The sequence below is a fragment of the Ictidomys tridecemlineatus genome, chromosome 12, assembly GCF_052094955.1.
Source record: "Ictidomys tridecemlineatus isolate mIctTri1 chromosome 12, mIctTri1.hap1, whole genome shotgun sequence".
Taxonomy (NCBI): domain Eukaryota; kingdom Metazoa; phylum Chordata; class Mammalia; order Rodentia; family Sciuridae; genus Ictidomys; species Ictidomys tridecemlineatus.
Window position 1 is genome coordinate 77,595,623 of NC_135488.1, and position 26,111 is coordinate 77,621,733.

At 41.8% G+C, this 26,111-nt stretch overlaps 1 protein-coding gene across 4 annotated transcripts in view; it reads right to left on the reverse strand.

Annotated features, from left to right (window-relative positions):
- Sptbn1 (spectrin beta, non-erythrocytic 1) overlaps nt 1-26,111 on the reverse strand; it is a 188,633-nt gene that overhangs the window by 81,181 nt on the left and 81,341 nt on the right. Inside the window, exon 1 of one of the 4 annotated variants that reach the window (XM_021724272.3) lies at nt 20,101-20,621. The exons of the other annotated variants lie outside the window; for them this stretch is intronic. Within the exon in view, the coding sequence (XP_021579947.1) occupies nt 20,101-20,209 (109 nt within the window). The 5' untranslated portion in view covers nt 20,210-20,621. Of the gene's footprint in view, nt 1-20,100; nt 20,622-26,111 lie in introns of those variants that run through there. 4 annotated transcript variants of the gene reach the window in all.

Sequence of the window (26,111 nt, forward strand, 5' to 3'; positions counted from 1 at the left end):
TAATTCTCACAAGCACTGTGTGAGGTAAGTACTCAAACCATCAAACATCTTGTATGAGAGCAAAGGCCAAGATTGGTTCAGCGATTTGCCCACAGTCACAAAAAAAGCACAGTCTCAGGAGTGTGGTACTGAAGCCCCCAACTCTAAAGACTTCTACACTGACAAGGACTTGAATACAACTGAGATGAAATGGGGTTTGATTCTGAATGCTGAGTAAAGTCCCTCCCCCGTAATGGGAACACACTGAATTCAATCTCAAGGAGTTCTGCAACTAAAATTCATAATTCCCAATTGCAGAAGTCCTCATGAGAGAGAATCCTCTGAACTCCCAATTGCTTTTCAAGTCCATCGGGCTCACTCTTCCAGGCCCATCAAGGGAGATGCCCCTGTCCCTGACCTGACACCCAGGAGGCTTGTATTCACCCTGCACTATTCAAGATGACCTTGCTTATAGTCACCACCTATCCAGACGCAAGACTGATGATATCTTCCTTTTCAAGAGTTACTGTTAGCCACAGCAAAATATCCCTTACTCTCTTCTTTCACCCCAACCTCTACTAACATAAGTTTTTAGATTCTGGAAATACTGACTCAAAGCCAAGCTTTTATCATTGATCTGCCATCATGTTTTTTAGTGAACAGATGAAACTGTCATGTGTTCTTTTTACTATTGCATCTATTTAATTTACTATTGTGTCTATTTAAAACAAACATCAATATAGATCGGAAGCTGTGAGCAGGTAGAGGATTACACATAACCAGACTTCCAGATGTGTTTTCCTTTACCTTGGTTTCCAGGGCCACCCTGTTCTTGGCCCTGATTAATTACAGGTACATTGTGCACCAAACCAGAAAGCAGCATGCCTGCAGCCAAGAAGAGTGAAATGCTTATTGTATTGCACGGGGAAAGTTCTTCATTAGGATTTGGAGGCAAGCAGAGTGATTAATTAATAAAAAGTATAGCTTGGGGTAATTAGCAGCAGCAACAAAAATATTTAACTGAGCTTCCTCTTTTTATCTTGAGGCAGTTCCTATAGACAGATGCTTGGGATTAGTGAAGTTTAATAAGACCAGAAGTGGCTGGCTAATTAGTCAGTGAGGAGGAAGCAGCCAGTAATGACAGGGGGAAAGGCCTTTACTCCTGTCATTAGCTTATGCCTGGGACAGCTTTTCTTCAACTGTGGGCTATATCCCCAGCCTCAAAGTGGTCCCTAGGCAAATAAAAGTTTAAAAAACAAAAACCACCCCAAAAGGAAAGATATCAAAGCTCTCTGAGAGCTAGGTTTCCTGAGGGCTGGCTCTCCTGCCTAGAGGGGGACCATACCATATCAGCACTGGGGCTCTGTGGCAGCTCAACCCCAACCACTTGAAAGCAACACCAAATTCTGTGGCACCAGAAGATAATTGTGTCCTGGATGGGCAGGACAGTTGCCATCTTATGTCTCATGGAAATCCTCATAGAGAAAGTCTCCATTCAAAACATCCCTCCCAAACACTAATATTTAAAGATTATGAAGTAGAGAAACAATAACTACATACAACTCCTTCACTCTCCATCCCAAACCAGGATTACCATTAAATTTGCTATGTATTTTAAAAGAACACAATGACATATACACAATTTTTGTCAAAAAACAAACTTTTGATTTTTTTCTTGTTGGCAAAAATGAGGGAAGAAGGAAGAAAAGGAGAGAGGGAAGGAGGGAAGGAATTTTGTTTAAGAGTGAGAATATACCCAAGAATTATAACACCCATTACTCTCTCTCATATCTCTCTCTCTCTCTCTCTCTCTCTCTCTCTCACACACACACACACACACACACACACACACACACACACACACAAGCAGTTGGTAGCAACACTACTGATCCTCCCAAGTCTTAAGACCTAGGCATCAAACTGTTTGCCTAATAATGTGAATGAATCTGCTCTTTGTGTGTTTAAGAAACAGGCTGTGAAGAGGTAGATGGCATTAAAAATGAAAGGTGCCTGCCAAGGGGCCAGAGGCCTTTTAACACTGCTGCCTACTGAAAGTTTCAGGTGCTGTTTTAAATCTATATACAGTTAGTTCTACCTTTAATCTCTATCACTTGACACATCACTAGGAAGAGAGATCTACTCCTTATGCAACAACAGTCACTCTAGAGTAACCTTCGAATGGAGTTTTTCTCTGAAGAAAAACAGCCAAGCCTCCAATACTGTCATGAAGACATTCCAGGGTTCCCTGACTATTTGGAAGCTGAATTTTTTAGCACTTCCTTCCCCACAGAGGTCAGAGGCTGTCAGAACCAGCCCAGAAAACTCTTCCACCTGTGGCTGTAATGTAAATGAAACTATGCCCCTGTTAATTATTTACAGAAGGAGGACCAGACAGGTTGGCCCTAGTAACACCAGAGAGGGGGTCGCAGCAGCAGTTTTGCTCTGGGAAAGAAGAAAGGAAACATCGAACCTCAATAGAGATCTGAATTTAGAACCTGTTTCCAAAGTCAACAGAGTTGACTGCTGTAGGCTATTTACTTCTGCAGTTTTGGGATCTCACTGTCACATTGGACTTTCTGGCAAAAGCCTGACAAACAATACTGTCATTTTAATTTTAACACACTGGCTTAAACTAGTTCCCACATTCTCACCAATTCTCTAAGACTTGCATTCTGCCCAAACCCAAAGGTCAACAGGAGTTTCTAGGACTCACAAAGCTACTTTTCAGAATTCCACTCAAGCAGACACACCTTCACTATTCAAAAGCAGAACCAAAGAGCATCGCTGGCCTCCCACCTGCAGGCATGTACTTAAGTTTCTAAGTAAGCAGGGAAATTGTCACCAGCACCCTACACCTGTGGATGTCACAGGTCTGAAAAGGCATTGTGACAATGCGCTTGGATGGTCCTTCTGAAGGAAGGACCAATGAAATTTATATCTACATTTTATATCTACTGAACTCAAAGTAAAAGTAAAGAGATCACTTGAACTATATAAATCTACAATAAGATTTATTCTCATAAAAGAAAATGGGAATATATAACTTACACATCAATACAAGAACATTTCTTCATGGCAATTCTTGAAAATTTCTCAGAAAAAACACCCAGCAGTGACATGGCACCTTTCAGTCTGCAATGTCTTGTCTTTCCTGAGAAAGATACTCGTATTTTTTTGGACAAAGAAACCAAAGAAGAGGACGCAGCATTCTCTAAACTAGCAATCCTATGATGAGTCTTTTGTGACTCTAAATTCTCTAAGAAATAGTCTTATCATCATATATACAAACAAAAATCACCACTAGGAGTCACCTGCCCTGGCCAAATCTTTCTGGAACTCGGCAGGGCATAAACAATAAAGACCAAAAAACAAAACAAAACAAAAAAAAAACAAAAACAACTTGCCCCTCTGGTGCCAAAGGTAGACAACAAGCAAAACCAAGCTTGTGGTTTTACCGTAATAACAAGAAACAGGGATGTAGTGGTGCACCCCCTACATTTTTAAATTTTAATTATTTTTTGGTACTAAGGATTGAGTCCAGGAGCAGGCTACCACTGGCCCCAGCCTCTTTTTTAAGTTATTTCAAAACAGAATCTTCTCACTAAATTCCCCAGGCTGGCCTAGAACTTCCAATCTTCTTGCCTCAGATGCTTGGCCCTTTTGATCCCTTAAAATCTGTTTTTATGCCTGCCATGGGGAAACTCAGAAGATGGCCTGGGGAAAAAAAATGCAATGGCAGCTAAGATTCTTTACTTGTGCCAGGCTGCAGCAGCAACACCAGAATTGGATGTGTTCATGTACTTTATTCGTACAAGGACATACCATGCCAACAAATGGTTCAGCAGCCAAAAAAACCTGAAGTCCAAAAAAATCAGCAAACTCCAGAATCAGAACTTAAAAATGGGTTTGTCTGTTTTTCCACACCACCATATTCCTATGTAACGCAGTCATCACCTTTGACAATTGCTCAACTTACCTTCTATGTAGTCAGTTCCTTAGAGTGAAGACCATACTTTTAACTCCAAAATTCTACTTCAACAGTAGTACCCTTCATTCTAGGTCCTGTACAAATGATTTTCCATACTGGCAAACACAGACCAAAAGAATGTATCATCAGGGGCTGGGGATGTAGGTCAGTTGGTAGAGTGCTTGTCTCGCATGTACAAGGCCCTAGGTTCAATCCCCAGAACCACCAAAAAAAAAAAAGAGTATTATCAGCTGAGTCCATTTATTCTGTCAGAATCACCAAAGCAGACATCAAAGAAAGTGTAAGAGTAAGGTCTTCCAGGATGAGGCAAGTCTTGAATATTACTTGCCATTTACAAAGCTATCCTTTGCCACAGCCAGCAATTAAGAGTGAATCTCAGAAAACCCTGTAAGGTTAGATCAGAAATCAGAAATTTGCATCTCTCAGCTATCACTTTTGCCAAATCAAGGTTGTTCATATCCTAAAATAAAATGCTAATGTGATAGCTACAAAAGCACAGACATAGCAGTTCAGATGTTTCTTTCTTTTTTGGTACCAGGAATTGAACCCAGGGGTGCTCAACAAACTGAGCTATATCCCCAGTCCCTTTTTATACTTTAGAGACAAGGTCTTGCTAAGTTGCTTTGGACTTTGCTAAGTTGTTGAGGCTAGCTTTGAATTTGAAATTCTCCTGCCTCAGCCTCCAGAGCTGCTAGAGTTTAGGTGTTTCCATAAATTATCATACAGAAAATGCCTTTGAGGGGCTGCACAGCAAAATGGCTAAGAAACCAGGGTCCTGAAACAAACTGCCTAGGTTGGAATTCCAGCTCTATCACTTAACTGGTTAAGCATCTTTGGGCAAGGTATCCTTTGTGCTTCAATTTCCTCATCCTCAAAATTAAGCTAATACCCCACGGGGATGTTGTAAGGAACATATGAACCAACACTGCAAAGTACTGAGAACTGCGCTTGCAGAAAGGGACCTATGTTCCTGCTCCCTGCATAAGGACATAACTTTTCTTTTTCAGTCCTTGGAAGCCCTTGAGTTTCCCCATAGGACTCATTCTGTGAGTGTGGAGAATAAAAAGTCAAAAATGTTTGTGTGTGTGTGTGTGTGTGTGTGTGTGTGTGTGTGTGTGTATGTATGTTTACAGTAGGCATCTTTCTACCACAGCTTTACAGGAGCATTCAGAGAAAGTGGTCATGGTATAATCATACACTCATTTATGGGAATGTCTTCAAATTTGTTACCAGATGACCAACAACCCTTTCTAACAAGCAAGAGAACTGAGACACAAGTCATTTGTCAAGGTCATTTTGCCAACATAAGCTCTAAGCAGCTGATTCCCTGGACATGTGCCAACATTAGCTTTTTGTTGTCTTACAAAAAACAAGCAGCAAAAATCCCAACTAATAATAAGCATAAATAGTTGAAGTGTAAGGAAGAAACATACACCATAGCCCAGGTAAATATTTAGCTATTACCCCAAAAATGTTCCATGTTTTTGTAACTCCCTCTTTTCATATCCCACAATATCCAACATCCCATAAACTAATTTCCAAAATGCCTCACACATCCCACAAACATGACATGTTTTCAGCTCTTGGAGCACTTGCCACTTTCTACCTATTATTTCCTTTTAGAATATAATTTCAGACTGCACCCACATACATGTGTTCCCAATGTGCTCCGCACTGTAACCTGCTCAAAATGTCTACGATGCTTGTTAAATGTTGACTGAGTGCGTGATTGGGTTTGATGGCTTCTTCAGAAATTTCAAGATCTGTAAATGTGTTCTAAAAAGTTACCCTGCCTTCATCCATAGCACTTATTCTTGTTTAATTAGGAGGTACATGCTAGTATTTCAACAGTCAGTCTGCAATGGTGCATCAACTAGAACACATTATAAGCAACTGGCTTGGAGGCTTTGCCAGTGGGTTTTGAGGTTGTGCTCTAGAAAGCACTACCAAAGTACAGAGTGGAAAAAACTAGAGCAACTAAAGTCAACAGTTCTTTTTCCTGGGCCTAAATAATACCTGCTACCCAATTAGCTTTAAGTCATTAACTGAGCCAAGACAGCAATAGAACAGGGATGCAGATCAGGATGACAAAAGAATAAAACACAGCCATCGTCATCAGTTACCTTTCCCCCCTCACTCTGCTGCCATAACCTAAACAATTCTGGGTGCTGCCCTAATAAGCATCCACCCATGAAACATGTTTCTCTTATGCTACAGGTTAATTTCTGTCTCAAGAGAAAGGAAGAAAGATAAGGTTCTCATGATTGTCTACGCAGAGGCATGTTGGGACACAACTTTCTAAATGTATGTAAACACATACATGGGTTTAGAGGTTTGTGGGACCGATTCAAATGAATCCTTAATACCTTGAAGTAGAGCCAACATGTAGTCTGGCTGCCACTGAGTCACCATTTCATTGCATCACAACAGATATTCTAGTTGCAGGCATTTTATCCAGCAGCTCAAATCCAGAGTCTCCCAATCACTGCCAGTGTGTCTACATCCACATCTCTATATTCAAAGGATCCCCAATACACCAATCTGTAATATCTGAATTGAGGCTATAGTATGGTTCAAATTACAACACCCAAATACCTTAAATGCATTTAAGTGGAGTTCATTTCTGCCCTTCAAGATATGCAGAGGCAATACTCAGCCCTCTGAGGCTATGCTTATAATATCAAAGATAGGCAAATTAGCTGATAGCGTTGTTTTTAATGGAAGGATTTACTCATCAAGAGCAACAGCTTCATCAGAAACTGATATTTGAGAAACCTGAGTGGTGAGCCTTGTCTTCCAGCTGTGAATCCAGTCTGTTTCTGTGTTACATGCTGGGTTTTTTTTGGGGGGGCGGGGGGGGCAGTACTGTGGGATTGAACCCAGGGGAGCTCTACCACTGAGCTGAGCTTACATCCCCAGCTTAGTCAGATAGCAAGTTGCTGAGATTACAGGCATGTGCCAACCATGCCTGCTTCAATTTGGCACTTCTAAACATCTGTGACTCTCACAGATCTCTAAAAGGAACAATCAAAAATACACAATGGGTTGGGTCTAAAACAAAAATTAAAATCAATACAGTCTCTACACAGGATGTATATACCACACCTTGCTGTGTGTCTCCACCTATTTAGAAAATGCACTTTCAGTTCAAAGACACATTGAAAAACAGCCCCCTTGGGGCTGGGGTTGAGCTCAATTGGTAGAGCATTTGCCTTGCATGTGTGAGGCACTGGGTTCAATCCTCAGCACCACATAAAGGTATTCTATCTGTCTACAACTAAAAAAGAAAAAAAGAAAGAAAACAGCTCCCTCTTGCAGCAGTTTCCTATTTTGTCACTTGTTGGCTAATTCTTCTCTCAGGAGACATTTCACCTTTGTGAGTCTCAGGTTCCTCAATTTACATGGCAGACAGGACCCTCTACCTTCCAGAGTGACTAAAAAGATATACTGTGTGAGTTAAGATGACTTTTGCTGAAAATCCCCACAAACATTTTCTTACAGTCACATTCAATGCAGGAGAAGCTGTTTGTGGTTTGGCTTTTCATCACAGGTATCAGTAGACTGAGCAGTTTGGTGGGAAGGGTGTGATCCCAGGCTGCCCTGACTCTCACAGCACCACTGGTTACTATGAAGCCGCTGTGGGCACAGCCCATCCAAACACAGGGCTGGCACTGAGTGACTCAAGCATCAGCAACTGATGGCTTCTGACCCTGGGTGAGAAGAGTTGACCCCAGAGGCAGGAGGAAGGAAACCATATGGCAAACACACCCTCAGAGGGCAGGATGCTTTCTGAGCGCTCAGGCTGAGGAAGTTGCTTCAAAGCAGACTCAAGAAACTGCTGGTTGCTGCTGCTAGAGGACTTCCAACTGCTGTGTCCACATTGAGCCACGCCCAAATCCTCCCAAGAAGATAAGTATCTCTGGAGGGGCAGTGTGGGCACGGTTTAGTGCTGGGGCTTTGTGAAGGGCCAGCCAGCTGTGAGGGCTGGCTCCACCACTTAACTGCTGCAAGACAAGAAGCCAGTTACTTCATCTTCTCATCTGTAAACAGAGATAGCTTCTCTCCCTACCTCAAACATTCTTTTGAATTTGAAAAGAGATAGTGCTGCATATAAATAAAAGCACAGTCTGGTAAGTATTCCATAAATGTTGGCTGTTGTCATTGGAATAGTGTCATTTTCCTTCATCAGCAGGCACCAGACCAGTTGAGTAAACCAGAGAACAAAGACAGCCTTGACATTTGTCCCCCCTCCCAAATTTTTTCTTATATTTGATTATAAATTTATATTTTTCATAGAAAGTTCATAACAATTATTTTAACTGATTCTCACAGCAACCCCAAAAGAGTAGAGAGGGCAGGTGTCCTCCACTTACAACTGTATAAAGCAGCCCTTTTCCTAGGTACAGTCACTAAAATCCTGTTACAATAGCCCTGTGTTCCTATCTCTTGACTTGTTTGTAAACTTCTTGAGGGCAGGGACAGAAACTGTACTCCTGAGACCCCAGTGCCTAGCCAAGAACTGCAGACAGAGGCCCTCAATAAGGCAGAATATCAACCAGGGGTTGAGTCATGCCAAGGACCATACTTAATTTAATGACCAAGTCTCCTGGTCCAATAGGAATTTTGTTTGTTTTTAATACAGAGAACCTTGACGAGTAAGCTACACAGTGAATTCCAGTGGAGAGGGAACAAAGAGAAGATCCCCAATAGACAGCTGAATCACTAAGTGACCTGTGCCTCTCCTTCCTCTTCCTGAAACACCAAGCAGAAAGAAGAGATTCTCCTTATCAAAGAGGGAACAGGCTCAATGACATAATTCATGAGCTCATAGGAAAAATGAGGTAAGAAAGGTCATTTTGGAATTACTTCAGGACAACAATGGGTGAGATGGGTATCAGCTGGTTGCTGCTGGCCTCCCCAGACTCCTCCACACACTGGCTAGACACTAACAAAGGGCCAGCTAGCTCCCTGAGTTCTTTTTCATGACCTTCACCTGGATATTAAGCCCAGCAGGCCACTGCCCTAGTGCTCCTCCAACTCAACCCCTTCCCCTCAAAAGCCATGTGAATTTACCATCCTGATGAAGATGAAAGTATGTGGTTCTGTGGCCAAGAACAGGAGTTAAGCTGGCTAGAGTCAAGCCCAGTGCTGAAAAAGTATGACTTTTAAGAATTGCTTCCTTGTGTTTCAAGTGAAAAAATAATCTCCTATCTCAAAATTGAAATCATATATATTTGCAGAGGAAAAAGCAAAGGATTTTTTTTTTTTTTTTAAACTGAAGTAGGGACTGGGAGGCACCAAGGGCAGGGAAGTAGTTTTGGGGGCAAAATTAGTTTTCTTTTCAATATTCTTTTCAGTTGAAAAGGCCGAGCACATTAACATGTTATCTAAGTTTCTGAGGCCATGCCTCTATTTGCTCAGAGTGTTGCTTAACTGCCTAGCTTCTAGAAAAAGTATTGCTCAAGCTAAATCTATGAGCAAGGACACATTTGCAATAAGAAAAGCTGTATTTGCTTTACAGGTCACACAATAAAAATGTGAATGGCTACCACACCTAGAAAAATGGATCCCACTTTTATGGAGTATATTTTTTTTACATTTTTTTGCTATGTAGCTAGATCACATTAGTGTAGACCTTAAACTTTCTCCTTGTCTAACTACTCTTAACCATTCCAGTCAGAAGAAAGAAACAAACAATGAGAGACAATCTAACGTTTAATTTTTAGGGAACTACTTCTATCCCTGGAAGCACTTTAGTACTTATTGTGTGGGAACTTCCCTCCCTCCACCCAACAAAGTTAAGGAAGTTCCCCAGGATCCTGCAGAGTTCTAGGTAGTCCATTCATAGTAGGATCCTAAGACAGAGCTGTAAGAAAATCAGGCTGTCAAATTTCTTATCAAAAATATAAACAGGCTCAGACTGGAGTTGCAGCCGAGTGGTAGAGCACTTGCCCCATATGCATAAGGCACTGGGTTAGATCCTCAGTACCACATAAAAAATAAACAAACAAAATAAAGATATTGTGTCCTCTGTAACTGAAAAAAATATTTTAAAAAATGTAAACAGGCTCAATTTAAATCCTTCCTGCAGTTATTATATGTCCAAATGATAGAGACAAAATCATTGCCACACACCATGATTCATTTTTTTCATTCAACACAGTATTTGTGAAGCGGCTTATGGAGGAAGATCAGCTAACACACTTTAAAATATGTGCATTACTGCTTCCCTTACTCACTCATCCATCACCCTATTCAAGAGATGTTTATTTATGTGCTAAGTTCTAGGAAAGAATAGAAATGAATAAATGCATACACACGATGTCCTCTTGGGAGTTCACAATCTTTACCTGGGTATACACAGTATGAGGTAACTTCATATGTAACTAGGGTGACGGATCACTCAGCATGCCTGGGACTGAGGAAGATTCCGAAGAGGTGGAACATTCAGTATCAAAACCCAAAAGCTCTCTGGCAAACCAAAATGAACTGGTCACCCTACTAATACAATATACCTAATTTAATCTCCACAATCACCCCCAAGAGCTATTGATTCTTCCCAGTGGAAAGAAAACGAGGCTCAGTGAGTCCTAGTGAAGCCAGGACTTCAATGCTTGCTTCTATAAAATTCCTGGCCAGCGTGCTTTCCCCTACCCCTTGTTTCTGAAATGAGCTATAATACCCTAGACAGCCCTCCTCACCACCACCACCAGGTTCTGAATCACTCTCCTCCACCCTCCCCTGGCTCCACCACAGACTTCACAGCTGAGATTTCATCTGCTCTGCATTTGTTTGCAGATAATACATAATTTCCCCTCTAACACTGTAAGATTGAATTTTACAAAGTTGTTTAAACCTCTGTGGGAATGAATGTCTCCCTCAATAGAAATCAGTGCACCATTTTCAAGCACCAGAAACACACTCTGCACTAGATTTACATTCACATCTGGGATATTATACACTTGAGCTAGTGATCTACAGAAACTCATTGGCATTTAACAGTTCAACAGACTACAGAGATTTTTAAAGATGCTATACTCTTTAAATAGACCTTCAAAATAAAAACAAAATAGACCTTCCAAGTTTTCTTACTTAAAAAAGAAACCTAATTAAAAAATATAAGTCTGGGGCTGTGGCTCAGTGATACAGCACTTGCCTCACAGGTTTCTCAGCACCACATAAAAATAAATGAATAAATAAAGATATTGTGTCCATTTACAACTAAAAAAATAATGTAGAGGCCTCATTTCAAGAGATTGTCTGGTTTCCTACCATCTTGGCTGAAATCACCAATTGCATACATCAATGCTACCAAAGTACTATCTATGATTTAAAGGATTTCAGGCAAATACACACACACACACACACACACACACACACACACACACTGATCTGGTTCTTAGAACGATCTCACTCCAAAATTCCATTGCAATTGTGCTCTGGGGGAGACAGAGGGTGGACTCACCCAAATAGCACAGCCTATGTCATTTCCTTGCCACCAGAGAAGAACAGAGCCTCCAGACTTTATATTTATGTTTTGCTCACATTCTTCATGAATAGAGCGTGTCTCCATGATCCTTAAATTAACTTTCCACTTGCATCATTGCAGCATTAAAAAGGGCCTATAAGGCCAGATCCTTCACAAGGCCTTTTGTGAAACCAAATATAGGCCAGCCTGTGTCTCCATGCTACTGTGATTACTGTATTTGCTACTTAAAGGTCTTGTGCCTCTTGAAAATGGGGTTGGGGTAGAGAGAAAGGCTAAGAAAGGCCTTTCAAAAGCAAACACAGTAGAGGCATTCAACATCTCCACAGAGGGCGGTCAAGGCGAGTTTGGACACAGTAGTGCTCTCTGACAAAGGCAGCTCTCTAATCTAGGGCTGGATGCTCTGGCTCCAACAGTAGCTGCTTCAGATGCTTTTGATGAATCTGGGAGAGGCACCACCACTGGGCCTTCAACCTACATCAAAAGTCACCTGGCCCAATGACAGCCACCAGACTTATGTTTTTTCTAAAGGGGGTGTTTCAGTCGAGTGCATTTTCAGGCAAACCAAATACTCTTCTAACACTGTGAAGGAAACCACACCCAGAGAGGTTTCAGGGGTGGGGGTTGGGGCACTCCACTCAAGTTCAAAAGACTCACACCCCACCCCACCCCACCCCACCCCACCCCGCTTTGCCATTTAACCAGGACCTGCAGTAACAATGGTTGTCGTGGATTAATGAGCACTTACTTATACCAGTGACAATACAACCAAATACAGTTTCTACAAAGAATCTGATGAAATTCTTAGAACAATTTCATTACACAAAATTTGTATTAACTCCCATCCTAGAGATAATGAAAAGGCTAAGGCTGGTAAATAAATTGCTTTGATTTGCAAAGCAACTTAGAATATTTGCAAAGAGACACAGAAATAACCATACATGAAAAGTTTCGGATATAATATTAAGTAAAAAGCCAGGCACAGTGGTAATTCTAGTGGCTTGGGCAGAGGCTAAAGGATCACAAGTTTGAGGCCGGTCTCTGCAACTTAGTGAGACTCAGTCTCAAAATATAAAAAACTGGCCATGTAGCTCCATGTTACAGTATCCCCAGTTTTAATCCCTAGTATAGCAAAAGAAAGAAAAAAACCCAAAATACCTTTAGTCATTAATGTTATGTAAAAGAAAAACAAGAAGCCTAGACAAAACAACACAATGATTATAATAGTGTTAAACTGTATGTACATATATAAATACTAACGGAAAGTTAACTTTTGCTGGTATTGTAGAATCTCACATAAATTATTCTTCATTTTTCTTTTGAGGATGTCATAATCCTCCTGATATAATAAACATTAAAATGTTTGGAATAATACAAAGAAACAGCTAGATATTTAATTGTCCATTAATGATCTTCAGCCTGGCCTTTGAAAGACCATCACCTAAGTCACCTCTTGACTGTTGCTACTGCTTCTGCTGTCAACCCCTCCCATCAGGGAAGATCTGGACAGTTGGCAATCAAGACCAGTGGAGGGGTCACTTACCTCCCCCAGCCCTTTCCTTCTTCTTCTAAGGGACAAAAACTTCAGCCAACAAGTTTCAACAGGTGCTTTTTCTCCCCTACCTAATCAATACCAGCCATTTTACAGTTTTACCTGCAGACTCAGAGGAAATGGGAACTTATCAAAGAACATATAGTGCATTTCAAACCCACTTTTAACACCCAAACCCAAAGGCAATTCTAGATAAGTCTGATATGCATGAAATGAAAGTGGAAAGAAGTCTAACCAAACAGAAGAATAGCATCATTAATTTAATGTAGGCTGCCTCTATTTACACGAAACCTGAGGTAAAGGGGTATTTTTGCTTTATTTCTTTAAAATAGTTTAAGGATCAGGATATAGCTCACTGGTAAAGTGCCTAGCTAGCATGTGCAAGGGCCTGGCTTCCATCATAGGCACTAAACAAAGTTTAAAAGTATTTAAAAGGTTTAAGTCATAAAGCAGGTATGAATGCCTCTATTTCCCTGGATACCACCTTGTCATTCTGGAAGAATTCAGACAAATTGGCCCAGAGTACTTTTGTAATTCTCTGTTAATAATAAATGGATTAATGTAAAGGGACTTTAAAAAAATAAAACAAAACTCACAGATTTCTACAACTGCAAGATTAGTAGTAAGTAGGAAAATCCCGGCCAAATTCTACTAAGACTTACAAAGTAAGGAATTAGCCAACCATGCTTTAAAGCCCCATAATCTCCTAGTTTAATACTAAATTTTATTTAATTAACTTTTATATATTTGAACACTCAAGATGATTTTTATAATTAATCAAAAAATACAGCTTACTTTAAAATAAACAAAAAAATACCCTCCTATATTTAATGTGAATGACATATAAAAATATATATTTTTTTATATTAAACCTCAGAAAGCCTTTTTGGGACCATTTCCTTCTCTTTCACAGGAGTACAATGGTGGGCAGTAGGAATTATTTCCAAGGCAGTGCTTCTTAAACTAGAACATGAAACCACTTGAGGATCTTGTTAAAATGAGGTTATGATCCAAAAGGTCCGGGAGGGGACTGAGGAGCTGCATTGTTGATAAACCCCAGGTCACTCATAGAACACACCAAATAACAAGATTCTAACTGCCTTGGTAGTTCAAAATTCAAGGAGGATATCTTGTTTCCAGGTTTCTCAGCCCAACAAATGCTGCATAGGCCTTCTGCCTCCTGACTACCATCTTCCAAAAACAATCACATACTCAGGAGTCAGCTGACCCTTTCTTAAAAATCATAAAAAGAAAAGAAAGAAAGAGGCCCAAACAAGTCATTCTCCTATTTTAAACCTCTAGTAGCTTCCCACTGTCTTACCTACAAACATCTGACCTGACTTAGCAGCCTGTGTCCTTCCAGAACCCCTCCTACCACTCTGAAGAGGAGCTTTCAGACACCCTCCACTAGTCTGAACTCCCCCACCTGGGCCCCTAGACTGGAGCAACTTTATTTGCTTGCTTCTACTCCTTGGTCAGTTCAGCCAGCATTCCAGGATAGTTCAAACATGCCCCACACACTTCTAATCAGAGGACCACTGTTCAATGAAATGCTCGTAATCAATAGATATGTTAATAATAAGGAAATAACCAAAGAGCAAGCCCTGCACTGACTACATTTTATTTACCTTTTAACAAATACTGAGTCACTTCTATAATAAGGTAGGTTTTATCTCATCTTACCCAGTCTTCAGGGTCCCAGATTTATGAAATGTAGGAAAAACAAAGAAGTACTGGAACTGTAACAAAAAGCCATGTGTGAATAATCACAGGAAAATGACCAAGTATTAAAACTTTCAATCTTAAAGGGAGAGGAACCAAGCAGAGACGCTCTGGTCTTTGCTCCCTCTGGCAATGCTTAGAATAAGTGGCACAAAAAATGGACCTCAAAAGAATAATCTGATGGCACATGCCTGTAATCCCAGCAGTTCAGGGAGGCTGAGACAGGAGGATCCCCAGTCCAAAGCCAGCCTCAGCAATTTAGCAAGAACCTGTCTCAAAATAAAACATAGAGGGCTGGGGGTGTGGCTCAATAGTTAAGTGAACTGAGTTCAATCCTCAGTACCAAAAAAAAAAGAAAAGAAAAAAAATCCTGACACACATCTTCCCAGTTGAAGAAACCAAGACAGCAGGGCTAGAGGGTATGGAAATAAATGTAAGACAGGCCAAGGAATCTGGAGTTCCATTGGAAATTCTAGATGGACTCGAATCCTAATTAAGTCAAAACCCTAAAGATTTTGCAAGGTGAGCTCTTATGAGGCCTGGCTTTAGGTACAGAGCAGAGCAGGAGGGCACTTAGGAAGCCAGGAAAGAAAAGCCAGAAGCAACAGCAGTGAAGCTGTAAACAGCTACAGATACCTTTCGGGGACTGAGAAGAGGTGATAACATGGACCTGGATAAGCTTTCATGCTTTCTGTAAACCAGGAAGTCTACAGTCCCATTACTTCACTCCCCTAACAGAAATGTTATCTTTTCCTGTAAAGCCAGTATCTATCACCCTCCTTTCCTACATGTCTGGCCTCCGAGAACCCTTTTAACAGTCTTCCCAAACATCGGATTAAAGGATTTAGGTTGAACGGATTGGTGTTCCCTTGACTGCTGGGGTTCCTAGCCCACCAAAACTGAGCAGTCATGTCCAGAAATCTGAGCAGCTCTTTGAACACAGCACAACAGCACAGTATTTTCCTGATAACTGGGTGACAAGTGTCATGGCCCATACCTAACCCACACTATATGGTACCATATGAGGCACATCAAATTCAGTCAGAAAGCCTGGACTGGAGAGCTAGCCTCATTCTGACTGATCTTAATCCAATTATCTGTTTCTTTATAAAAAGTGAAAGAATATCCATTACACAAGATTATTTGGTATTAAGGAAATGCGTATTTATTTATAATTTACTAAGTACTAGATTTCATGAATAATCTCATTTAATTATGCAATATGATATTTGTTAAGATGCTATATCCAGAAATAATAATTACTATATCATTCAAAAAGGACTGTGATTCACAAATTTGATAAAAACTAATTTTGAGCTGAAACTGGTAAATTGGTGAAAGGAGGTTTAATTTTGTTTGCTTTGTTTGGTTTGGTATCTTACGAAGTTGTGGCTTATAGAAACCACACAGTATTAGCAGGCATTCAGACCAAGGGTGGGAAGAGTTTTATTTCATTAAACCCAAAAATGTTCTTACACAAAACTCACTTCCACCACTTCCCTACAAAAAAATATTACTCATCTATTATTTTCACCGTCACAAAGGAAAATATCTAGGTTATTACTTTCAATTTAAGAAGTTAAAAGTAAATTTTCTTCATAATAAGCAAAAGTAAACCTAGAAATCTTTCTCTAAGACTTAGGAAATGAAGCAACACAAACATTTAGAAAGTGTAACAAGCTGGAAATTTACTAAAAACTTTAGCATAAATATTCTTCATTATTCATGGTTATAAAAATCAGCACTATTCTTTCCTCTAAGAGTTAAGAAATTAAAAGGCAACTGTCAGTCTGGGGATGTACCTCAGAGACAGAGTTCTTTTCTAGCACACATAAGGACTTGGATTTGATTCTCTAGAAATACACACACACACACACACACACACACACACACACACACACACACACAGGAAGGCAACTCTCAGCATGTAATAAATATGGGAATACTGCATTCTCAGCCTGAAATTCTCTGCTATCCCTCTATAATCCCACATAGCCAGGACACTCCATATTCTCTCCTGTGAAAATTCATGAAGACACAAGAGCTACAGAAACCTAACCACCTTCAGAAAAGTCAGGTGCTGAATGTCTCCGTGGGTTGCAAAGACAGCAGAAAAAGTTCCTTTTAATGCTTTTCAATTAGATCTAGTTTTCATTACAAACTCACTGCTAGGGTCAATGATATCAGTGCTCTGAGGGCAAGGTAGATAGAGAGAAAACCAGGTTCCCCTTTTGGAAGATTTCTAGATTTACTTATGCTTGACCACACTACAGGAATTAGAATAGGAAGTATATGGGGAAGCAACTTGGGGGAGTCTTTGAAAGCCAAGCTAAAGAATCTGGAATTTCATTTACACAATTGGATAGCATGACCAGTATTCTCCGATAAGGAGTTAAGATGGCAGATGTGGAACTGGAAAGAAGACATCATGAACCTCTGTTACTACAAACACATTTTTCTAAACATATGAGGCTGAGTTTTAATATGTTTCAATATTCTTCGTTTTTAAAAAAGAAAAAAAATCCACTTTATAGAAGAAACATGAACTGATTCAAGTTAAGAAAGTTGTATTTAATTTTGCAGGTGAAAAATGAGAGAAAAAAGGTGTGTGCTGTTAAAGCCATCGGAAGTTAAAGGCCGTGTCCTGCCTTATGCCAGAAGCTCCTGTGTGATAAAGATATCACTCTATATCTCTCAGTTCTTGAAGTCAATGAGGTTTTGTTCTTATCACATTTATTTACTGGCCTATAAATCTCTAAACACTACTTTATCTAAATAGACCAAATTCATTTTAACATATTTCCCTTAGCTAGAACAGCAAACCTTACTCTATGAGTCCTTTCTGGAATTCTTAGGATACAGTGTGGAAAGTATTTGAAACCAGTAAAAAACACAGAAATAATTTCCACAAAATCACAGCATACTCAGGCACAGATATTAAATTCATATAGTAGGAGGCATTTAAAAAACCAATAGAGATTCAAAGAAGCATTTTGCCAATTCTGAATGGTAAGTGCGAGAAAATATTATACCCAGAAGGGTATAACAAGCATGTACAAAATTAAATCAGCAGATAGAATCTAAACGTTATCAAAAATATGATGAACCGGATGAGGTGGCACATGCCTGTAATCCCAGAAGCTCAGGAGGCTGCGGCAGGAGGATTATGGTTTCAAAGTCAGCCTCAAAAACTTAGTAAGGCCCTGTTTCAAAATAAAAAGGGGACGTGGCTCAGTGGTTAAGTGAGAGGGGGGCAGGGGTGTCCAATCTCTGGTACCAAAAAAAAAAAAAAAATCCAATGATTTCAGAATTGCAAATACTAAATACAGTACCAACCCAGGGATAGGGAGTGAGAAACGGTTTTATCAAAATTCTCATAAAATGCAATTGGGTTCCATTTCTTATTAATGGATGCTGTTAAAAGTTAGTGATTCTCCTGTGGTCCACCATACTTGAAAAGTTAATCCACACTTTCTCAGTTCCTGAACATGAGTGGTTTTCTGTTATAGAAACACCAGCACTAAACTTGTGCAACTCCCACCACAATATTTAAAAATAAGAAAGTCATCTAGAGCTAAATTAAGAGGTCAAAGTTCGTTTTTAAAAATTGTTTTAAAGTCATCACACAATGTGAAGCCCACCTCTTTTGAAGGGATTTTTGAGAAAAATACATAAAATATCAGTGGCACAAAGTGATTTCTTTTTCTTTCTTTCTTTCTTTTTTTATTTAAATGTTTCCTGGTCCAGAGAGGACAGTTAAGACATTTCCTGTGTGTAAATGCCACCCTGCTCAGTGAGAAATTTACAACCACCCTCAACTCTTTTAGAATAACAGCCTTTTGTTATGGGTAGACCTGGAGTGCATTCCTCCCCTCACCTTTTTAGATTTTCTCCCAGTTTTGCTTTTTTGCTGAAACTACAAGGGGGAGGGGGCTGACTGAAGACTGATGGTTGGTTTTCAGTTCCAGACTTCCTGTGGGTGCTGCTTTCCCTTTGGCATAATGACATACCAAAGTAGGGGGCCTGGGCCACGGGTAGAAGGGTGCGTTCTGAGTTACCAGACCCTAGAGAAAGTACATTCTTCTGTTTTACCACTTGCAAGTTCCCCTCACCTCTAGGTTTTTTTTTTTTTTTTTTTTTTAATTAAACTCCATCTTCAAAGACTCAAGAGGAATGAACCAAAAACTCACAACCATTCCCAAGAGTGAATGGAGATTCCTCTTCAGCTAACTGCCCAAGGAATGCAGCACAGCCTAGCAAATGTTTAAAATCACGTCCTGTTCTACCTCTTGTTTTCCAAAAATGTGTCATTACTGTCAACTATGTCACAAGACAAATAAACCAATGAATGAAATATATCACCCCCCCAAATGAAAACATTCTAGGACTGAGCAGCTTCCTTCCTTCCTCCTCCTCATAGAAACCACATCTTTGCCACCAAGAAGAGTTAAAATAAGAAACACAGTCTTGGAGTACTACTCTTTACAGTACTAGAGCCATTCCCTGCCTATTACTGTTTCCAGGGGCTTCCAAATGGAAGGAGTTCGGTTTTGGCTTATAAAGCTTTTTTCATGTATAAACTGAGATCTACTGGCCAGGGCCTGATGGCTGGTCAGTGACAGCCATGGGCTGCAGGCAAGAATACAGTACACTCATGCAGCACAGAGTCCTGCTCTTCTTAAAAATATGTATAGTAAAATACTGGATGTATTCAATTATTTGAGCTTGATTCAGACGCCAAGAAACCTGTAATTGATCCATCTAATTCAACCCATAGCACTGGAATGGCAAAAAATGGCTTTTATTATAAATTACATAGCCCACTAAATTGATGGGAAGGCTCTTCCCCCCACAATACATCAAAAGAGTTAAAATTAAGCTTTAGAATCAAAACTGTAATTTACTGAAGGCTTAGGAACAAAAAGACCACTCCCTCCTCCCCTCTGCTATTGTTCTACAGGACTGGGCACTCAGAGTAGTGCACTTTACACCTTTAAGGCTTCCCAGAGGTAGGAGGCTGGGGGCTGGGAGCCAGAGGCGACCCGGAACCAAAAACTTGCCTGCTAATGGATCTATTAGCACCGATCTCCTGAAGAAAAAAAGATAACTAAAGAGAAAGGGAGAAAATGTGTGTGTAACGGCAGCTGATACCTGACAACCAAGAGCCAAAAAGGATCTGGAGAGGGAATCCAAATGGTAGCTTTTTTGGAGCAACTGCCTCCTGAAGTCGTGAATGGGGTGCTCGCAGCCAACCAGAGGCTTTGGGGCCGTGCGGAGCCAAGTCTTCATTAGGGTCAGGTACCATATGGCAGAAATAAAGCCACAGAACCCATGGCGACCCGGCCCCAGTGAGGCCTCAGGAAAGGTGCTTACCTTGGAGCTGTTTGAATCTCCCTTCCAGCTGGTTGTAGTTGTAAGGCACCTGCCCCGTGTACGCAGGCGACAGCGGCCCAGAGATGCTAGAAGTCCTCTGCAATTCCATTATGCCCGCCGTAACGCCCTGGCGGGCTGCACAGTGGAAATCCCGCTCCGGCCCCTTCCTACCCCCATCCAACACTCAGTAGCTTTCGCGCGGCTTGGCTCCCTGCCCCCAGCAAAAAGGGCTGGACCTCAAGCGAGCCGCATTCCGGTCGGAAATAGGTGCAGGGTGATCTGATAGGAAGTTGGTTGTAAGAGTCCACCTTAGCCGGGCGAGGAGTTACCACTCAGGCATCTAATTCCTTACGGCTCTCCTTCCTTCGGTGGCCCTTGCCCAGAAGCTTGAGAGGAGGGAGACACAAGTCCTACTTAAAAATGTTTTAAATATGGCCAATCCTAAGCATGCCACGGTCACCAAGCGAGGGTGCTCGCGGGAGCAGCGCACACACCTCCTCCCGACTGCCCGCAGCGGCCGCCGGTTTGTAATTTAATCAGGAGCCACTCGCCGAGTGCTGGGCGGTGATGTCACCTGATTAGCATAACAGCATTGTGGAGGAAACGCAGGCTGTACCACGAGGAGGGGCGCGGGGGAGGCCGGCCGGCCCGCGACCCCACAGGACCGCAGAGCCCGCACGGCCAGGGTCGCCCCGCAACCGCCGACCCGCGCCGCGGTGGGACCTTCCCAAACAAAGCTGCTGGAATTACAATCTTTTGTTGGGCGCCTCACGTAACGGAAAAGTCTCCGATTACTATCACTGGAAAAGGAGCGCACGACCGCCGGAGGCCGAGACGCTGGCGAGAGCCCCGCAGGCCCCCGGCCCGCGCCGCTCGCCCCTGGGAGCGTCAGCGGAGATAACGCGGGCCGCGCACCTGGGCGCTCGGCAGCCAACTGCGCGGGCACCAACCACGCGGCCACGGCGCCGGGAAAGTTCAACAAAGTCAGGCTGCGCGCCACGCAGGGCGCCGCCGGGGGAGGCGTGAGCCCAGGCCCACGGGGGAATCTTCCCGGCAGACTGCTGCCTTCCTGGGAGGTTAAGCCGGGGGCTTCCCGGGGTAACGCGGGCCCTGTAATTCCAGCCAGGAGGATTTATGGGAGCCCGAGCTGCAGAGCATTATGGGAGAAAGGTGCACAGGTAAACACCACCAGGATCCCGACGCCAGGGGCTTACAACTCCGCGGGGAGACCAGAGAACAGAAATCAAGTTCAATCCTACTTAAAGTTGTTAAACGAGGCCTCGAAACTTTTGGTTCTCCAGATTTTTGAATCTCTCCTGGTTCTCCCAACCCATTTCAACCCAAATTAAAATCCTCTACGTAGAAAGTCATATGATCAGAATGTATCCTTGGGAAATAACCAACACTAGTCCTGTCCCCTCCCCACTTTTTTCTCACTGAAATTGGCAGACAACAAATTACAAATCTGGCACTCCGGGCTTAGAGCCCTGCAGCAATACTGAAAAAGGTAATTTATTCATACCTAGAGGATTCCAATCTACACCAAAGAGGTGGGCCCCCATTCCAGGTCTACTTTAGTCCCCAGGACAAAGGTCTGTATCCTGTCCAGCTCTAGAGTTAAAACAACCCAGAACTTAGCTGTACCCAGCTTCCAACAAACCTTACTCCTGCTACACAACTGGGTTTTTTATACATTCAGTGTCAACCTTTGGTTTTTAAGATAGGTTCAGTCAGGGTGAGAAGACGTTTCTCATCATCCCAGATGTAGAGCATATTCTAAAGCTCTCCTACCTCTGCCAATTCACAATACTGAACAGGTAGGTGTCAGGAAGGGAGACAGCAAAATGCTGGTCTTGGAAGAAGCCCTTAACTAGGAATTCCCAAACCTGAGTTTTCTAGTCCTAGTCAAACCTCTTCCCCACCCTTATGACCTTAAAAGAAACCCTAGTTTCTTTCTAAACCCCAAATGTCAGGAATAGTGTCTCTCTCACTAAGGAGATGATGTAAAATTGCCCTAAAATTTTTCATATGCTTCAAAATTGAGTATATTTTTCACAGGGCACCTTTCCTTCTATTCCTCCCCACCCCACGTAACATCTAGATTACAAAGAAAAGTAGAATATAGAATTGTCTCCATGGGGATCTTTTCAACAGGCCCTGCTTCACTATTAAATACGATGAGTGATGCGATGAGTCTCAGTGTCCAGCTATTGCACAGAAAAATGAGATTACAAATGCTTTGCCAACTTATAATATTTTATTTTTAATCTTTAAGCCACTTAATGAGGAGAGTGTGAGTCACCACTCGGAATATCTCCCTTTCAGCTCCCTCAGGTATGAGGAAGTACACGAAATAGCTTTCCAATTATCCAGATTTCATACAGCATGATGGGAGAGGCTGGGACTACTGAAGCCACCCTCAATCCTAAAAAGCAGAGATTGAACAAACCAGGCAGAGTGAACACATACACGTGTTAGAAAGATTTTGAGGCTGAGGAAGGGTTTAATAACCCCAAGGAGACGGGTGAGAAACGGAAATGTATTTGATGTGATGGGGCCAGGGAAGAATGGGACAAAACCTGAAAGCCCATCTGACTACCTCCAAGTCAGCAGTGGGGAGGAAGGTGAAGGATGGCCAGAGGCACTTGTTCTTTATTTCTTTAGTGTTTTACAGTGCTGTATTTACAATACAAGATGGGCAAGGCAATGATGTTTTGGAGGATTCAAAGATGACTAGAAGAGCTGCTAGCCAAAGGAGATGGGACAAATTATGTGCACACAGTTAAATATCAAAATAATACAAAGACTTCCGAAGACATGGAGGCCACCTCTGCCTAGAAAGGCAGGTGGGAGGAGCGCCAGGAGAAACATGACCATGAAACACAAGCAGGCAACAGGCTGGAGAGAGGGAGAAGAAGCCTCACCTAACTGCCCCAGGAGTAGGACGACCAAGTGCTGAGTTGAGTTGGTTGGCTGAAGCACAGGAATTGTTAGGCTGGGATGGAAACCATGAGAAGCAGGTTAGAACCAAGAATGGGCTGAGAACCACTGGAGACTTTAGAGCTAGAGGGTCTGGGCTGGGCTCTAGGGATGATTAATCTGACAGGAAAGAAACAATGAAGGCAGAAAAGTCAAATGGGTGGTTACTGCAAATGTCTAGGTCAAAGGACCAATCAGGGTGTGGCAACAGGAATCAAAGGGCTGATGTAAGAGTTAATCCTAGGACTTTGGTAACCAACTTTATGTGAAAGTTCAAAGGATAGGATCAGGAAAGACTGGCGCTGGCAGGGGTATGTAGGGGAGGACTGAACATTTCCTTCTAAACAGACTGAATCTGAGTCTGTAACACCACCAGATGACATGTCCAGACCAGCCAGGGATGGACAACCAGAGCTCAAAGCTAAAGATAGAGTCCTAGGCACAGAGGTGTCAGTTGAGAGAGTAATGGTGTTATTATTTCCAGGAAGGGAAAAACAAGGCAAGAGCCTAAGTAGAGCCCTGGGAATGACTTGGGTTTGAGAGGAAGAAGAAAAAATAATGGAGAGTTACAGAATGAAAATCCAATAGAAAAGAGATACTCAAGGAGGAAATGGGGTGAGTGACATCAAAAAGGACAAGGAAGTAAGTAAGGCAAGACAGTGTGCAGATTGGGAGGTCAATGGGTTAATAAAAGCTAAAGCCAGGTAACAGAGACTTAGAGAATAAAGAGAACGGGGAAGAAGAGACAGTAGGGACTGGGGAATGGAGGTTAAAGGACAAGGGAGAGGGATTCTGGGGCAGGGCCTAACTGAGCATGTCGTCTGTGCACAGGTTTCACCCCTAGGTTGGCATGAGTAGAGAAAAGCCAGTAGGAAAATGGCTCAGAGGTATGGTTGGTAGTCAGCCTCAGCCTAGAGGAGGTCCGCTCATTTTCAGAGACAGGGAAAGGACAGAGACATTCTGAGGAGGGAAGAAGAGATTTAAAGGAGTTACTTAGCCCTATCTTAATAAATGACAGGTCAAGCATCCTACCCAAGTTTTGTTTACAGTGATCTCAAAAGAATCCCAAAGACACGCAGATACATGTGGCATGTGACTGGGAACATAAAAAGAGAGAGACAGTATTCAGAATGCTTAGTAATTGACTAAGCTTCCTGCAGAAATAGACCTTGTCATTATGGCCCATCTCCTCCATTTTCTAATCTACCCTAGTCCTCACCCAGGCTAGGGGACCAATTCAACAAAAGTGGTGATGCCTGCCTTCAAGCTGCATCAAGATTCCAAGGTGTGAGGCTGGGAGTGTAGCTCAGTGGTAGAGCGCTTGCCTTGCATGCATGAGGCCCTGGGTTCAATCCTCAGTACCACATAAAAAAAATATATATATATTGTGTCCATCTACAACTAAAAAAATATAAAATAATAATAATAAAATGATTCCAAGGTGTGAAAAAAACATCCATGACTGACTGGCAAAGCAGCTCAGTGATGCCAAAAAGGTAAAGCCAGGTCCCCATGATGATCTATGGACAGAACAAATTAAAAGCTTCGGAAGGACCCAAGTTCAGTATCAGGTACTCGGGCTCACCCTAACTTCTGGGTGCCACCAACAGGATACCAAATCTTGAGCTGTGTTTCTAACCTTCCTGGGACCTTGTATATAAATCACACAGGTTGGAATCTAACACCATAAAAATTCCTTCTGGTCCTAAATGTATCAGTGATTTGGATGCCCCTACTCGGGTCCCAAGTATAACTGTAGTCCCAATTATTATCAATCCCCACATAAACATAATGGCCATAATAACCATAAAATTATCACCCTTTGCAGTTTACTAAATGTTTTCACATATATTTATCAAGAAACCCTATAAGGTTAAATATTGACTGCACTTTACAAATAAGACAACTAAGAGTCAGGGAGATACAGTGCTTTCCTTGCCAAGATCTGCCCAGCTTGATGAATAGCTCAGCCAACAGGTGGATCCCAGGCTGACCAAGTCCAGCACTCCTTCCACCTCTCCATCTCTGCCATTTCTCATATGTGCTTGGGATTTATCTAAGTAAGGATTTCTAAGCTTTTCAGAAAAATTGTAAACTCAAATAGTACCGAGGTAAACCTAAAACCCAAGCAAGCCTCCTTGGGAATCCCTACAACAGTTAGTTTGGGTCAAGAATAGGCACATTCTCTGCAAGTGCACATAAAACTTGACACTTGGAGGGGTCTTTTGTTGAGAATGGGTTCTGTTTGGTTTTGTTCCTCTTCTCATACTTGGTAGACCTGTTCACTAAGATTCTATAGCATTCAGCATGTTAGATGTGATTCGGGGTGAGATTACACTTGTGTTCTAAGAGCATCTGTATAGTCTTAAGAGATTTTTAAAAAAAAAAAAAAAGATGAATGCTTTTTCTGCATTACAGCAAGCTTGAAAGGGTAAACTTTGGATGTTCATTTCCTCAACATCCAAACATTAGTAAGATTGAAAATGTCCGGGAGAGGATGGCCAAAATGCTAAGATGTGATGGGATTTGTACACATTCAATCTCAGGACTTGAAAAACCAGCCCAAGCGCTGGGAAAGAAGTGGTGGGAACAGGGAGAGACAAAAAAAACAACAAAGTTTCATATATAAACTGTTTTGCTGAATTTTATGCTGCTTTCCACTGCTATTTCCCATCAATCTGCCTTTCATTATTAATCAGTGTCAAATCACTCGACAGCTGGATGAGCATAGCCAATTTCTCTTGAGCAGTTCCTTATAGGAAAACAAAATATGATGACTAAAATAATCCTCTTCCATTTGCATGGTCAGAGAGAGAAGTGGGCTCCAAATCATGCCACTGCATGAACACTCTACAGGGCATTCATTTATTTTATCTTTGTGTCTCTCTCTCTGGTTTTTGCCGTCTTACCTCTCACCCACCTACTCCATTCTCTAAGAGCCTCCTGCCCACTTCCTTTCATTCTTTTTTGGGGTACCTGGCATTGAACTCAGGGGCACTCAACCACTGAGTCACATCCCCAAGTCCTATTTT